A 17,656-nucleotide genomic window follows, 5' to 3' on the forward strand; every position below is an offset into this window, starting at 1 on the left:
GGGAAACTGTGGGTAGCTTCAGTGGGTAGATAGTTGTGTGTCCTAACTCTTACTGGCTTGGAGGGCTTGACAGTATGTGATTCCCAGCAACAAATGTCAGTGCAGGAACACACACACACACACACACACACACACACACACACACACACATATTCAATCACGGACCAAGCAGGAGCACGCATGTATATACACACACACACACACACACACACAGATGCTTAGACACACACACAACAACCCCGCCTCCAATTTCACTGCTGGCAGGGGATAACAATTCTCAGCTCCTCTTTCCAGGGTTATTTTTGGCCGAGGCTGCTAGCTGATGGCAAAAGGTTTCAGCCCCCTCTCAAACCCCTCCCTGCCCTTGTTCAAAAGACAAACTCGTGCGTGCAACGGTGCAGTCCTGGGGAGACTGGGAGAAGGGAACGAGCAAGTGGGAGGGCAGGAACGGCAGGAGGTGGGGAGGGGATTCTCCTGAAATTCTCACACCGCTCTCTCTCTCCCGCCACCCCCACTCCACTCCCTGCCTAAGTTTTAAGGAGGAGTTTGGTGGAAAGGAGAGCCCCAGTGAGAGGGTTGTAAAGGGCGGACACGGCCTAGAAGGCGTCCTGGGAGGAGGGGGGAGTGTAGGGAGGGGAGTGTGTTGGAAACCCCGAAGGAGAGTACAGCTGCTTCTCCCTGCCGGGAAGAAACCGGGTCCAGAGGGGCAGGCGGGCTGGAGAGGAAGTTTGGCTGCCTCAGGGGGCAGGGGGACACTTTCCTGGAAGGCTGCGGCCAAACTCTGCAGGGCAGGAGCAGGGAGAAGGTGGGAGGAGGGGGTGGGGGGTGGGAACATCTGAACGCACCGCTGTACTCCAGGGGAGAGTGGGAGGTGAGGGGGGACCCAGCTGGGGAAAGGGAGAGAAGTCAAGGCTGGGGCAGGGAGGAGTCGCGGCGCTCGCCAGGTTACAGGGGTAATAGGTTTCGGTCCAGCTCTCACCGCCAGGGCTAGCAACGAGCAGGGCTAGGCAGCAATGGAGGGGAGCCCCATACCGGTGCTGACGGTGCAGACCGCGCCCTACGAGGACCAGAAGCCGACGGGGGGCGGGGGGCTGCGCAGACCCACCGGCCTCTTCGAGAGCCAGCGCAACTACCTGCCCAACTTCGTGCAGAGCGTCCTGTCGTCCATCGATCTCCGAGACCGCCAGGGCTGCACCATGGTGGTGGGCAGCGACGGCAGGTACTTCAGCAAGGCGGCCACCGAGATTGTGGTCCAGATGGCCGCGGCCAACGGGGTAAGTGTGGGGGCGGTGGACACCCTTCTCCTTCCCACCCCTTGATCACCTCCTGCCTCAGCTTCCCCCACCCTGCATCTCCAGGTATCCTGATACGGCGCCTTCTCTCTATTGCTACACACCCCTCAGTCCTTTACTCTTCACTCATTCATTTCACTCACCCCTCACTCCTTTACTCTTCACTCATTCATCTTCACTGCCACCCATGTTTTGCCCTGGCTTTGATTCCCATTCGAGCCCTCTTTCCCACTCTTATCCTATCTTTATCATCCCTGTCATACACCCTTTCCTCATCCCATCTTATTAAGGTTTCACTTAGTATGTGCTACCTAAATCTAATTTTCCTAGTGTACTGTGCCTCATTCTTCCCCCATCTAAGCATCCTCAGCCCAACACTCCCTCTCATTGCTTTTCTTGATTTACAGCAAAGTCCCCCCCTCCTCCAGCTCCATAAACCACTCCTCGGCCTCCCCCCAGTTTCTTTTTATTTTGATTACACCGCTCCATTTTTCCTTGTACTTTCCCAGCCTCTTAAGGCAAGAGCCCTGGCCTCCCAGGCAGGAGAACCAGTTCTAGTCTCAGCTCCGCCTCTCAGTATAAAACTGACCCTCGGTTTCCTCATCTGCTCATTTGTAAAATGAGGGAATTGGACTAGATGATTCCATGTCTATGGCACTCAATCGAGAGCATCATTTTATAACTCCCTTTCCCTCCTACAGTTTTTGCCCCCCAGAGATTTCTCTAGCTTATTTGGCCTCTGAAAACACTGTCGATACTCATCGGTGTTAAGGTAATGGAGACTGTTAAACTGATAGGCTTTCTTTAACCATTCATTTGTTCATGGTGGGATGGGGCCAGACTCTGAGGTATCATGCTATATGCTAGCCATTGCTGACACATAGAACATATCTATAAGTGGATTGAGAAGAGATATGCACAATGATTTTAGGTTATAAGTAAAAAAAAAAAGAGTGATCCTAAGTCTTTCTTGTCATAGGCTTTCTCTTGACATTTAATTTATTACCTTGTGAACTACTTGAGGGCAGGTAGTATTTTTTTTTTACCTCTTTGTATCTCTAGCATTAGCACAGTGCCTGGTACATAGAAGGCATTTAGTAAATGTTTATTGACTGACTGCTTTAACAAATTCATGAATTCCCTCCCCACCCACCTTGGAGTTTTCATGGTTATTTTCTTTCACTTCAATATCAGTGTTTCTCTCCAGTATGTACTTGTAGGTCTTTATTTTTTCCTATTTTCCCTTTCCCACGTGGTAACAATTGCCTCATCCTTGCTTTTCAAAAAAAATTATCCCTTCATTTCACATTCCTTCCCTCCCCCCCCCAAAACTTATGGGTGTCTTGGAGTATCCTATAAGAATCATCCTAGAGCTCCAGGGACTCCAGTACCTAAGTTTTTATTTTTTATATAGAATTGTTCTAAAACCATTTTTTAGGAGCTCTTGGTAAGACCAGACCCATCCCAATAAAACTCTGCTTTACAAGAAATTTCTTTATCTCTTCATGAGCAAGAATGAGCCTCTTTAAGGGAAACAAAACCGGTTAGTGAATGCTTTTTCTTTCTTTCTCCTCCCTTTCCCCTCTCATTTTCACACTGCTGATTTCTTTTAAAGGCTAACTTTCTGGTACTGTGTGCTTCATGCTTACCCTTCCTAAGCATTCTATTCAATATTTTAGGGAGTTTAGAAGTTTTTGATGAATAACCAGAGAGATTGGAGAAAACAAGGCAGATAGTTGTGAGGGATGACCACAGTAGGCAACACTGCTTTTGGAATACAGTGCTTACCTGTCTCTCTGTCTCCTCACTTGGGATTGATGAAAGTTGGCTTTAAGCTGAGAGCTGGAGGGAAGCTGATAAATGGGCTTTTACTCTGGTCTGCCAAAACCATTCCCTGTGGAATGATTAAGGATAACTAGCTTTGGGAGATGTACGGCTTTCATACTTGTTGGGCCAATTTTTCAAGGGAATGAGAGCAACGGAGCCTGTCTGCTGCCGACAGCTCACAGGGATATTTTTAAGGTCACTCTCGGTTGATTTGCATAGGAAATTTCCTAGTTTCTTTTATTATAAGGCTCCTGAGCTTCTGTTCAAAGCTTAGGCTCCCTAATCCAGTAGTTCTTAAGGATGTGCTGCAAGTTTCCAGAGGCATGCTATACAAATTTTGATATAGTATTTTAGATAAAAGAAAATTTATAAATTTTGTTTAGTATGACTTTTACTTACTCAGCACATGGATTGGTAAGGTATTTGCAAAAGAAATAAAACTTGCCTGTTACATGTATGCATCAGCCTCAAAACCTGCCACACCATGAGCTTGTGAAGAAAGCATCAAAGCAGCTGCTCTTGTTGAAGAGAAACAATTGTATAAGCCTCTTGACCATCCCCTTGTGTGGCCAGCTTGAAAATTCAATGTCCTTTTATTCCTCATGGTGAAGGATAGTATGCCACAAGCAAAAAAAAAAAAGGGAAAAAAGAAACAGAAAAAAAAACTTTGAAAAACTATCTTTCAAATCTATAGTCCTGGTTCTAACCTCTTTCCAGGGCTCTAAGATTATATCTCCAACTGCCTGCAGAGCAAATCCACCTCCTGAATGTCTTTCCAGCACCTCCAACTCAAGAATTGCCCAATTGTGTCTCCCCTAAACTTGCCCTCCTGTTGTTGAAGGCACAATGATCCTCTGTCATCCTGCCTTGAAACATCAGTTATTTTTAATTCTTCCCTCACCTCCCTTCTTCAGATTCTAATCAGTCTACCTCCATGACACCTCTTATATCTGTCCCACCACCCCTTCCATCCTAATAGAAAGAACCTATTGCCTTTTACCTGGCCTATTGTAATAGTACAGAACTAACTAACTAATCCATCTCTTTTCTAGTCCATTTCCCATACTCCAAACCTTATAGTCTTCCTAAGGCACTACTCTCTGGGCTTGTCACTTTTCTAGTCCAAAACCTTGAGAGGTTCTCCATTGTATAGTGCCTGGTATATGGTAAGCACTTTAAAAATGATTGATGACTTGATTTAATGAAAAAAGTACAAAGTAATAAAGCAGGAAAGGACTTATAAAATTATATTGGGAAAAAATAAGAGGATCAAAGTGGGGATAGTATCACTGCTCAGGTGGATGAGATAACAACTGATGATGGAGCCAATATAATTCCATTCAACTTTTATTTTGTTTTATACATGTGTATGTATGTGTATATATATGTATATATATATATATATATACACACACACACATGTATATATGTACCTGTGAGTATGTGTGTGTGTGTGTGTGTGTGTGTGTGTGTGTATTTAAGGGCAGCTAAGTGGCATGATGGATGGAGTGCCAGGCCTGGAGTCAGGAAGATTCATCTTTTTGAGTTCAAATCCAACCTCAGGCACTTACTAACTGTGGGACCTGGGCAAGTCACTTGACCCTGTTTGCCTCAGTTTCCTCATCTGTCAAATGAGCTGGAGAAGGAAATGGCAAGCCACTCAAGTATCTTTGCCAAGAAAACCCCAAATGGGGTCAGGAAGAGTCAGATGTGACTGAATGACAAATTTTGAAACTTTTTAAATGGAATAATCTTTGAACTGAAACAGAGAGCAAAGTTGGCTAACAGAGAGTTGAACCTCACTATTAATAATAAGGAGATAACAAGAGAGCTCCACCTGTCTTTGATGAGTCTGAGTCACTAGGCTCTGAAAAACTACATCCCTATCTTGAAAGGACTGGCAGATGTGATTTTGGAGTTACTGTTAGTGATATTGGAAAGACCTTAAATCAAAAATCTAAAACTGCAAGGGACTTCAGAGGCCATCCAGTTCAACCCTCAGTTTTTCAGATGAGGAAAATCAGATCCACAAGGTTAAGCGAATTATTCAAGATTACATCCCTGTTCAATCGTTTTCAGTTGTGTCTGACTCTTCATAATTCCATTTGGGGTTTCAACTCAAAAAGATGAGTCTTCCTGACTGTAAGCCTACCCATGTCACCACTTATCTGCCAAGATTACATAGGTAGTAGAAATCCAAGGTGAGTTAATATTTACATAGCACTTAATATGAGTCAGGTGCTTTGCTAAGTGCTCTACAGTTGTTCTCATTTATCTTCACAATAACTCTGGGAAGTAGATATTATTATCCTCATTTTATAGATGAAGAAACTGAGGCAAATGAAGATTAAGTGACTTTCCCAGGGTCACACAGCTAGTAAATATCTGAGGCTGGATTTGAACTCAGGTTTTCCTGACCCCAAGCCTGGTGCTTTATCTACTATACCACCTAGCTGCCTTTAGAACTCAGGTCCCTTGAATCCAGAACCAGTGCTGTTTCCATATGCCATGAAGAATAGGTGAGGCTCTGCACGATTGGAAAAAAAAAATTAGGTTTTCAAAGAAGGAAAGATGGTGGAGTCTACAAACTCTGGAGCAGTAAATCTGAATTCAATCCTCGGTAAAAATCTAGAATGCCTTGTCAAAGAGATGGTTAGTGACTTCAGAAGAGGAAAGACTGATCACAAAGAGGATATGATGACAACACCAAAAGCATGTCATGTGAGTCAACTTCATTCTTCTTTTGTCTATGTTACCAGAATATCAGCAAAGCATTTGATAATGTCTCTCATGATACTCTTGTGGACAAGATAGACAGTTGTGGGTTAGACTGTTACGTGGATACAGGATGAGCTTTCAGTTTCCAAGAGTACTCATTAAAGATTCAATGTCAGCTTGGAAGGAGGCCTCTAACAAGTCTCCTAGGAAACTATCCTTGGCCTAGTGCTACATATCATTTTTATAAATGGCTTGGATAAAGCCATAGGTGGCATTCTTTGAAGACTTTCAGAGGACATTTGGTAGTAGGAGGCAAAGCTGATATCTTCAATTAATAGAGCCAGGATCTCAAAAACATGACAGTTTAGAAAGTTAGGCCAAATCCAACAAGTAAAATTTAACAGGGGCAACTGTAAAGTTCCACACTTGGCTAAAAAATAACAAAAACCCCAAAAGAGCAACAACAAAAAAATCCCTTTTTACATAGTTAGATAGCAGTTCATTTGAAAAATGATTTAGGAGTCGTTGGGGATTGTAAACTAAAAATGAGTCAACAGTGTGATAGAACAGCCAAAAATACTAATATGACCAACTCCTTTAAGAGAGAAATAAATTCCAGACTTCTAAGGGAAGCACTAGCCCCATTATACATCTGAAATATTGTATTTGATTCTGGATACCACTGGGCATTGAGAAACCAGAGAATATCTCAAGGAGGGTGATCAAGATGGTGAAAGGCACTGAGTTCACATCATGGAAGAATTGCTCAAAGTAACTGACTGATCTTCAGTCTGAAGAAGAGATGACTAACAGGGATAGGATATTTATCTTCAAATAATTGAAGGGCTATCTCATGGCAGAAGGATTTGACTTCTGTTTAAAGTTTGAAGAAATGTTTTTGAAGAGGAAGAAGCTTTCTTTTGTTGTTGGCAACTGGGGTTAAGTGACTTGCTCAGGATCACACAGCTAGTAAGCGTCTGAGGTCACATTTGAACTCAAGTCCTCCTGACTCCAGGGTCACTGCTCTATCTACTGCCCTATCTAGCTGCCCCACAATTTATTTTTCTAGATGGAGAATTTGGTAAAATATGTAAAGGATAATTAAAAATGGCAATTTTTTTTTGAATACAGCAGGGTTTTATTAGTAGTGGTAGGAAGTCAGGGACATAGTATGTTTAATTAAAATTTCCAACCTCACTTCACTTAATCCTGAAGTTACTGCTTTCACCCCTACTAAGCTGCTTCTTCTTCTCCTCCCCTTCTTCTTCTCCTTCTCCTTCTCCTTCTTCTTCTCCTCTCCTCCTCCTCCTCCTCTCCTCCTCCTCCTCCTCCTCCTCCTCCTCCTTCTTCTTCTTCTTCTTCTTCTTCTTCTTCTTCTTCTTCCTCTTTTCTCCTCCTCCTCCTCCTCCTCCTCCTCCTCCTCCTCCTCCTCCTCCAATCAGTCCCAAACTTTGTTGGTTTGAGTTTCATCTTTTATTTCCCCACTCATCTTCTTGTGGAGCTACTAATGATATGCAGAAAGGTCAGAAGATCAATAGCTAAAGCAAAATCGAGCAAAGGTACTAATAATATCTCAAAAACTAAAGGATTCATGATTTCATCTTTGTGGGTCCTCTGACTGACACAGATGAGGCTCAAGAAGAGGGTTTTAGCGCAGGAATGGTGATAACTCATCTCACTTTGGGAATTTATGGTTTATAAATATGTTCCTCTTAACTTTGCAAGGCAGGCATTATTGCCACCATTTCACAGATGAGGAAGGGGAGTCCTACAAGAGACTAAGTGAATGCTGAGGTGGTACAGCTAGCCTAAGTGCAAGGGCAGGGATTCAAGCCCAAGACTCCAGATTCTGTGCTCTTTCTACCATACCACCCAACCTCTAATCAGGGCCATTTATCCTTAAGATAGCCCTTATATAATGGAGGCTTGACTAATATATCATATTCCTTTCTTTTGGAATGGATAGGTAGCAGAGTGGATAGAATGATGGATTTGGACTTAGGAAGTCTTGAGTTCAAATTCAACCTTAGTTAATAGTTCATGAACCTAAGCAAGTCACTTAATCTCTCTATGCCTCAGTTTCCTCACCTGTAAAATGGGGCAGCTAGGTGGCCCAGTAGATTGAGCCCCAGGCCTGAAATCAGGAATACTCATTATTCTGAGTCCAAATCCAGCCTCAGACACTAACTAGCTGTGTGAGCCTGGGCAAGTCACTTAACCCTGTTTGCCTCAGTTTCCTCATCTGTAAAATGAGAAGGAAATGGCAAACTGCTTTCTTTGACAAGAAAACCCCAAATGGGGTCAGAAAGAGTCTGACATGACTGCAAAGATTCAACAACAACAACAACAACAAAATAGTACTTACCTTCCAGCCCTGTTTATGAGGATAAAATGAGTTAAGATTTGTAAAGCACTTTGCATTAAAGCATTTAAAATGGTTTGGTCTTGATTGATTGCTAGAACTACAAAAGTAAATATATGGTTTGAAAAGTTTTTTTCACATCCAATGAAAATCTAATATAGGTCAATTAAGCAAGCATTGTTTAATTTCTCCCACCATTGCAGAATAGCTACTTTTCGGGAACTTATCTTAAAGGGTTGCTTGGGGGGGCACTGAGAGGTTAAGCTATTTGTCTATGGTCACACATATCCAATTTAAAATCCCTGTCTTCCTGATTCCAAGACTGATTTTTTAAATTTCCTATGTTATCTTTGTAATTTTAGATTCTGTATTTTCTGCACAGAAAGTTAATGTTGGGGCAGCTAGGTGGTACAGTGTTAGAGCACTCACCCTGGAGTCGGGAGGACCTGAGTTCAAATCTGGTCTCAGATACTTACTAGCTGTGTGACCCATTGTCCCCCTCCAAAAAAAAAAAAGGAAGAAAGTTAATATCATTCATTCAGTGGAAATGGCTCTGGTTTTGGAGTCAGAGGACCTGGCTTCAAATTCTTGCTTTGCCACTTAGCTACATAATCTTGAGTAAGTTATTTCACCACTTTGGAGTCTCAGCATCTTCATCTGTCATATGAGTAAAAGTTGAAGGAATTAAAGATGTGTAACCTAAAGAAAAAAATATTTGTGGGGAACATGATAGGTATCTTTATGCAGGTAAAGGGGTGTTGTATAGAAGAGGGATTAGATTTACTCTGTTTAAGTCCAGAGGGTAGAACTAGGATATAATGGGTGGAAATTTCAGAGAGGCCAATTTGGACTCAGTGTAAGGAAACACTTTCTAACTATGAGAACTTTCCAAAAATGAAATGGCCTGGTTTTGAAGTAGTGGGTTCCATGTGACTGAAGGTGTTTTCACAAAGGGTAGATGATGAATTAGCAATTCATTAGGTTGGAGTGGAAGGTCTATCTGCTTTAGAAATGGGAGTTAATTAGATGATTTCAGCAATGCTTCTCAACTCTAAAATTTTATGAGTAACACCTAGAAATCACTGTTCTTTACAAAAGTTCCATCAGGCAAAGAAATTCTTCTACTCCCTCCCCCCCCCCCCCGGCCCCTTAGCCTCTAAAAAATGGTCTCTAGGAATTTGTTGTTCAGTCATTTCAGTTGTGTCTAAGTCTTCATGAGCTCATTTGGGGTTTTCTCGGCAAAGATACTGGAGTGATTTGCCATTTCCTTTTCCAGCTCATTTTTATAGATGAAGAAATTGAGGCAAACAGGGTTAAGTAAACTGCCCAGGGTCACACAGCTAGTAAAGTGTCTGAGGCTGGATTTGAACTCCAGAAGATAAGTCTTCCTGACTCCTACCTACCATACCACCTAGCTACTTCTCCTCCTTCTCATTCTTTTTCTTCTTCTCTTTTTCCTCCTCCTCTTCCTCCTCCTCCTTCTTTTTTCTTCTCCTTCTTCATCATCATTATCATCATCATTGTTCTCAAATGAAAGCTGGATGAGTGTTTGCTCTAAAGAGGATTTCTTGATCATGTATGAGACTGACTTGAACTTTGATGTCCTTGTCAACTCTGAGATTCAGTGGTTCTGTGAGATGGTTGCATTAAATGACCTCTCAGGACTTTTTTTTGGGGGGGAAGGGGTTATATGTTATTTTATCTTTGAAGGGAACTTTTGGTGTGATGAAGATTGATTCAGATTCATTGATGCAGATCAACAATTCAACTATAATTTTTGGTCTTAGAGAGTTATCTGGGGGGCACCAAGAGGTTAAATGACTTAGTCACAATCTAAGGTCATTTATAACTATAATTCTATGATCCCATTTTTCTTCATTTATGTAAACAATCAAGGGTTGACTTTTATATGTGTAATTGACCATTTTGGGATATTTAGGTTATAATCTTTTCTATATAAAAAAATCAAGGCTTCTTAGGGTTATTAAAGTCTCATCCCAAGTAGACTTAAATAATAATAACTAACATTTACATAGGACTTATATGCCAGACACTGTGCTAAGCTCCTTACAATTATTATCACATCCAAAGTATAAATCTTTTGCAGTACAAAATGGGCTAGATCAACTTTTAAGCACAAACCACATAGAGTAAGTGAAAAAAGACTTGTTAGTACAAAAGGCACGCTGTATTACTTAGCTGTAATAAAATTCACTTTCCAAACATTTCCTTTGTTTATCTCACTGTGATGTACAATTTTGTCCCAGGCTCTCTTCCCCACTTTTTTTTTCTGATCAGTTTTTTATTTAAAGCATCTTCTCAACTAAGTAGCTAAGATTTAAGTGCTCAATGCCACTTCAGCCCTGATTATGGCTCATCTAAGTTTTTCAGCTTGATTTGTCTTTCTTCCAAACAGATCAGCCTATGCATGAACACTTTCTTTTTCTCTTTCTCTCTTTTCTGGACATCTTTTAAACTAGAGACATGTGATATTACCCTTTGTGTCTCCAGCTGTTCCTAATTCTTTCTAAGATTCTCCTTGGGTGAATGATAAGTTATAATGGCATTTTACAACCTGAATTCTTAAAGGAGGCAGACCGTTCTGTAACAAAACCAAATAGATGGAACACAGCTAGACTACCAAATACTACAAATACTTAAAACAACCACAAAATAAACTGTTCTGTGCATATAACATTTACCAAAAAAATTATGCCCTTCTGACTCAGCCCTCCTATAGGTAACCTGAGACACAGGTTAGGAGGAGGAGTGGATGGTTAATTTCCAGATAAATGAAAGTTGACTGTGCATATGAGACAAAACCTTGTGGAACAGCTTTCTTGAAGGTCAAGAAGTCTAATGTAGAGTTTTGTGCTGACTCTGGCCTCCTTGCTGTTCCTGAAACATGATGCTCCATCTCCAAACTCTGGGCATTTTCACTGACTGTCCCTTATGCTTGGAATTCTCTCCCTCCTCTTTTCTATCTTTTGACTTCCCCAGCTTCCTTCAAGTCCTAGCTAAAACCCCTGTTCCTGCAAGAAGCCTTTCCTGCTTCTCCCTAATGCTAGTGCCTTCCCTCTGAGATTATTTCTAATTTGTCCTATGTATGTCTTGTTTGTACATTGTTGTGTGTGTGTTGATTCCCCCCATTAGATTGTGAGCTCCTTGAAGGCAGGGACAGTTTTTGCCTTTCTTGGTATCCCCAGTGCATAGCAGAGTGCCTGGTACATAGCAGGCACTTAAATTTTTTTTGTTTTTAATTTATGGAATAAAATGAGCAATTCTATAACATAGTATAATAAAAAGATGACTACAGATGAAACCGCAAATCTATTATGTACAGCTTGCTATTCCTTTTAAAAATATAATAAAGTTATCACGTAAATTCCTTTCCCCTCTTTTTTCTCCCCTCCCCCCTGCCCCACCCTAGAGATGGCTACCATTAGACACAAATAGGTGTTTAATGTATATTTATCTAATACCTAATATATAGGTATGTGTATATAATATATGTATATTTGTGTATATATGTAAAATTATTCTATACATCTATTTATCATTTCTTTCTCTGGGTACAGATAACATCTTTCTTCATATGTCCTTTGTAGTTAATTTGGGTATTTATAATAGTCAAAATGGCTTATTCTCTCAAAGTAATTCTTAAAAGGATGTTGCTATTACTGTATACAACATTCTTTTGGTTCTGCTCATTTCTCTTTTCATTATTTCATGCAAATCTTTCCATGTTTTTCTAATATCATTGACTCAACTATTGAGGCATCAGGTACGCATAACAATAGATTTCAAGTTCAAGGACTTGAGTTCAAATTTCAATTCTGCCACTTAGCAGCTGTATGGACTTGGACAAATACCTTCTTCACTCTGGGCCTCATTTTCTTCATCTGTATCTGATCTGAATTTGTTATTCTATTTGCCTTCCCAACCCTCTTCTTTACTCTTCATCTGCCAGTGAGATGAGGAGGATAGAGGCTTTGGAAATGTTGCCTTCTGGTTGCAGGGATTGTCCCGGATAGTTGATTAGTTGGTCCCCATTCGACCAGAGAGAAGCTCTTGTGTTTAAAAGAACTTTGCATCTTGCTGTTTTGATGGGCTCCTGTGATGAGAATGATAGACTTGTTCTGGTCCAAATGACAAAGGGATGTGTCAAATAGAGATGAATCAGTCCAGAGGTGGATGGAGTAGATGGAGAAGAGGGGAAGAATATAAAACGTGCTTTTGTCACTCAGCTTTCCTTTTCTGGATCTGACCTGGGTATAGGATTATAAGATCATAGATTTAGAGCTAGAAGTCTTTAAGCTTAACTCACTTATTTTGTAAATGAAGAAACTGAGATCCAGAGAGATTAAGTGACTTAATCGCTAGGATTTATATGACTCTTTAAACTTTACAATGTATTTTACATCCATTTTCTCATTTTGTCCTCACAAGGATCTTGTGAGTTAGCTGATATTATTATTCCCATTTTACAGATGAGGAAACTAAGATTGAGAAGAGTTAAGTGTTTTGCCCAGGGTCATAAAGCAAGTAGCTGTTTGAGGTAGGATTTGAATTCAGGAAGCCCAACATTTTATCTGCTATGCCACCAAGGCTTGCCAAGCGTCACATAGCTAATCCACTGAGGAAGAATTTAAACCCAGTTATTCATGAATACTTAATTATAGAAGGGAGAGAAAGGTAGGTTCTATATGCCCTGATTTCTCTCTCCTAATTATCTACTGCAGAATTTTGGCAACATTACTTACAGTAATAGGGAAAGAAAGAACTAAAAATCTTTCAACAAAATTGAACTTTCTCTTCCCCTTATGTCTCTTAAGTTGTAGCACTGTCCACCAGATATTTGATAGGTAGTATAGCCATCTTAGTGATTTTGTGGGTAGGCTTGTATTTGAGAATTTTGTATTAGTGGCCTTTGGGGTCCACTTGTCTTCTTTTTGGGTCAGTCCATTCTTGGCTCTTTTAACCTATACTTCTCATTCACTCTTTTTATGGGGAAGTTGCAGGGGAGGGGAGGTTTGGAGAACAGCTGGGGCCTCCCAGCTGCTGGGATGGGTTATTTTAAGCTTTGTTTAGCTGTATCCAGAGACCCAGATGGCATTTTTAAAAAATGCTGCTTTATTAGATTTTGTAATGAAACTTAATTAAGTTTATTGAAAGTAGTATACATATATCCAAGATATGATGTGTGAAACTTGCCCTCAGAATTTTCTCTAAAATATTTTTTCTTTTTGGGCATGGTAGGAGCTCTGATAGCTAGGGGCTGAATATACAAAACAGAGATTTAGGAAGCTGTCCCCACCCAGAAGAAACTGGAATAGGCTATGAGAGGATTCCAGGCAAAATTAAACAATCGCATTATGTATGCTGCTCATTTTAACACTCACTTTCCACCTTGAGGTCCTGGCTGTTCATCAGTCAGGTCAATGGCAGGATGACCAAGTGCTGTCATGGTTTGGTGACATCTGCAGCATTGCTGTTATTATGTGGGGATGTGTTGTGTCAGTGGAGCTGGAATGGAAAGAAGAAAGACTGATAGAAGTGGGGAGGCCTGAGTTGCCAACCACTTCTTAAATAGGAGAATGAAGGCTGAGGTTCTTGTACTGGGCAATTTTATTATGTGACCAATTAGTGTGGGTGCTATGGTTTTGCTTTGTTTTGTTTTGTTGGATCTGGTGCCTGGTACATAGTAGGTGCTTAATAAATGCTTGCAGATTCCAGGTAAGAAAACTCTATCAGATCAGCAACTATTATGCAGTTGAGTCTTAAAGAATTGTCTGGGGCATGGTGAGATTAAATGATTTGTCTAAGGTTGTACCACTAGTATATAACAGAGATGAGACTCGAACCCTATTTTCTATTCTGAGGCCTGCTTGCTCTCCGCTATCTTGAGGTCAAACTCAAATAGGAATGGGAACTACACCATACATAAGGATCCCTCCTGCTACACGTCGACTTAGAAAATCACAAATTAACATTATCTATGTTCTATTGTATTTTTATTTATTTTGTTAAATATTTCCCAATTACATTTTAATCTAGTTCAGCTGCACTGGGAGTATAGTCAAACATATGTGGCCTATACTGCATGCCTATTGCATTTATCTACTTAGCTAAGGTGTACTTTTAATACCCTTTTAAAAAATTTTGTCACTCTAGGTTTTATATTAGAGGCTACCATATTCGTTTACTTCTTTAGTGGTATCAGTTTTGGGAATTGAGGTCACTGGCTGCAAAACAACCGTTTTATATATGTGTGTACATATATACACACATATGTATACACACGTGTATATATGTACATACACACCTACATGTATCTGTATATATGTTTAGAACTTTATATGAGTATGTGTGTGTATATATACATACATATATACATACATACATACATACATACATATGTGTATATACATACCCACACCCACACCCACATACCCACACCCATATATATACACACACACATACACACACACACACACATATGGAGAGAGAGAGGCAAGAAAATATATCAAGACAGTATAGTACATTGGAAAGAGCACTGGGTCTAGATTTTTTAAAAAATGGTAGACACTTAATAAATGCTTGTTTATTGACTGACTGATTGTGGTATTCCATGACTAGAAGCCATACAAGATTACTGAAAATTTAAGACCTAGTTCAAACCTTCTCTCTAGAATTTACTATCTGTGTAATCTTGTATAAGTCATTTAACTCAAGTTTTCTCATGTATAAACTGAGAGGTTTTAGTTAGGTGACCGCTAAGGTCCTTTCCAGCTCTTCATTGGTTAGCTCCCTTGCAGAATATTTAATTGTGGTGGGTACCACTTTTGTACAGATCACAATTTCTTTGTATCTTAGTACGTAGTATTTGTGAGTTGATCTGCCCAAAATAAAGTTCATCATCTGATGGCCAATTCAGGTGAAAAGTGGCTTGGACCTTGAACTTAGTAAAGTGTTTCATAGAGTCAGTCATCAGGCCTTTACCTGAAGTCTTTCTAGCTTTGTACTTACTTCTTTGAGAATTTTGTTGCTTGCATGCCACAGTGATGCTTTGGAGGAGGATATTACTGATGGTAGATGGAGGTGAAAGAGGCAGTGTGTGACCCAGTGGATGGAGAGCTGGACTCTGAATCAGGAGGACTTGGATTCAAATTCCACGTACTGACATATACTGGCTGCATGATGCTTGCAGTTCACTCAATCCGTAGAGTCTAGGCAGCTCAGTAAGTTGCAAAATGCAGAAGTGTTGGTATAGGGAATTTCCTCATCTGGGAGTTCCCTATATCAATGAAATTACACATCTAGTCCCTATTCATCTTCACTATATGTGGGTGATCTCTCCTCTCTTTTAGCTCTGTCTTCATTGGAATTATACACATATACATACACATACACACATATACAATGTATGTACGAATGTCTGTGTGTGTGTATATATCTATCTATCTATATCTATATCTATATCTATATCTATATCTATATCTATATCTATATCTATATCTATATCTATATCTATATCTATATCTATATCTATATCTATATCTATATCTATATCTATACATACATACAGTGCATGTGCATGCTTCTGCTTCAGGTGTGTTTGTATGTCTAAGTATATATACATTGAATACATATTGTATATATATATTATATGTAGTATAGTATACATACATTAAGTATGTATTGGCATGGTGAGAGGCAGGATTTGTTTTTCAGTTGTTTCACTTGTGCCTAGCTTTTATGATCCCATTTGGGGCTTTCTTGGCAAAGACGCTGGAGTGATTTGCCATTTCCTCCTCTAGCTCATTTAACAGATGAGGAAACTGAGACAAACAAGGTTAAGTGAGTTGCCCAGGGTCAAATAGCTAGTAAGTGTGTGATGCCAGGTTTTGAACTCTGGAAGATGAGTCTTCCTGACTCCAGGTCCAGGGCTCTATGTGGAAAGGAAATCTGGGTTCATATCTCACTTCAGATACCAGCTGTGTGACCCTGGGTAAGTCTCTTAACTTCTCTTGGCCTTAATTTCCTAATCTGTAAATTACAGGTGATAGTGATAATCCATCTAGAGGCAGCAGGGTATAGTGGATAGAAGGCTGGTCTCAGATCCCAGAAGACCTGAGTTCAAATTCTGCCTCTGTTACATATTGGGAGTGTGACACTAGGCAAGTCATCTCTTGTTAAGATGAAAAGGTGCTAAAGGGCATTGGTAGAGGGGATTTCTTCACCTGGGAATTTCCTATATGAATGAAACACAGGTGTAATTCCTATCCCTAATGAGAGCACCCATCTCAGAGGTTTGTTGGGAAGAGCAAATGAAATAACACAGGGAACCTTAAAAGCACTATGAATGTCAACTATTTTTCCTCTTAGGATGGTTTTTAGTTTTGATTCTCGTGTCCCTGTAAGTCTTTTCCATTGTTCTTTTTGCTCCTTGGAAACTAGTAGCATCTACTTTCCTTAAAATGGCTGTTTTCACTTACATGAACTGATACAAAGTGAAGTGAGCAGAACCAGGAGAACACTGTATACAGTAACAGCAACATTGTAAGATGATCAACTGTGAATGACTTCTCTATTCTCAGCAATACAATGATCCAAAGACAATTCTGAAGGACTTAGATTGAAAAATGCTATCCATTTCCAGAGAAAGAACTGATGGAGACTGAATACAGATTGAAGCATAGTATTTTCCACTTTATTTTTTTTTGGGGGGGGTCTTTTTTTTTCATAACATGACTAATATGGAAATATATTTTATGTAATAATCTATATTAACTTGCTTGCCTTCTCAATGAGAGGGAAGAGGAGGAGAGAATTTGGAACTCAAAACTTAAAAAAAAGTTAAAATTTATTTTTACATGTAAATGGGAAAAATAAAATATTTAGTAAAGCAAAAAAAAAAGGCTGCTTTCAAAGCATTTTTCTCTGAGTAAAATAGAAGAGGAAGGATATAGGACTTTTTATCTAGGTAGTTTTACTATTCTGAGTCCATCAGTGATTTGGAAATCATAGTTGTTTTCATAAGGCTTCCTCTTAGCTTTGGGTACTCCCCAAGGCTACTGTCAAGGTCAAACTGTGGGTGGCCACTGCTGCATTGTCAAGGTCATCTCCCTTCTTCCCTTCCCCCAAGCATACCCAGTGTAGTTTTTTTGAGGGGATAATACAAGCTACTCCTCATTTTATTTTAAAATAAATTTTTATTGATATCTTTTGTTTTTATAACCCCTACACTTCCCAGTGTATCCTCTCCCCCTTCCAGAGAGCAATCACTTATAACAATGAATTTTTTAAAAAAGGGAAAAAAATCAGCAGAACAAATAGCATATTGGACCAATCTGACAGTTTATGTAGTGCTCCACACCCAAAGTCCCCCACCTCTGCAAAGAAACAGGAAAAAAAGGTACTTTTTCATGTCTCTTCTCTAGGGCCAGGCTGGGTC

The 17,656-nt window shown here is 40.1% G+C and overlaps 1 protein-coding gene across 1 annotated transcript in view; it reads left to right on the forward strand.

Annotated features, from left to right (window-relative positions):
- The first annotated feature begins 840 nt into the window (after nucleotides 1-840).
- The window catches only part of PGM5 (phosphoglucomutase 5), a 208,160-nt gene continuing 191,344 nt past the window's right edge, over nucleotides 841-17,656 (forward strand). The window contains exon 1 of the mRNA XM_021001819.2: nucleotides 841-1,274. Coding sequence (XP_020857478.1) covers nucleotides 1,014-1,274 — 261 coding nt within the window. The 5' untranslated portion in view covers nucleotides 841-1,013. The remainder of the gene's footprint in view (nucleotides 1,275-17,656) is intronic.

This window comes from Phascolarctos cinereus, unplaced genomic scaffold (genome assembly GCF_003287225.1).
Source record: "Phascolarctos cinereus isolate Bilbo 61053 unplaced genomic scaffold, phaCin_HiC Scaffold_4;HRSCAF=312, whole genome shotgun sequence".
NCBI lineage: Eukaryota > Metazoa > Chordata > Mammalia > Diprotodontia > Phascolarctidae > Phascolarctos > Phascolarctos cinereus.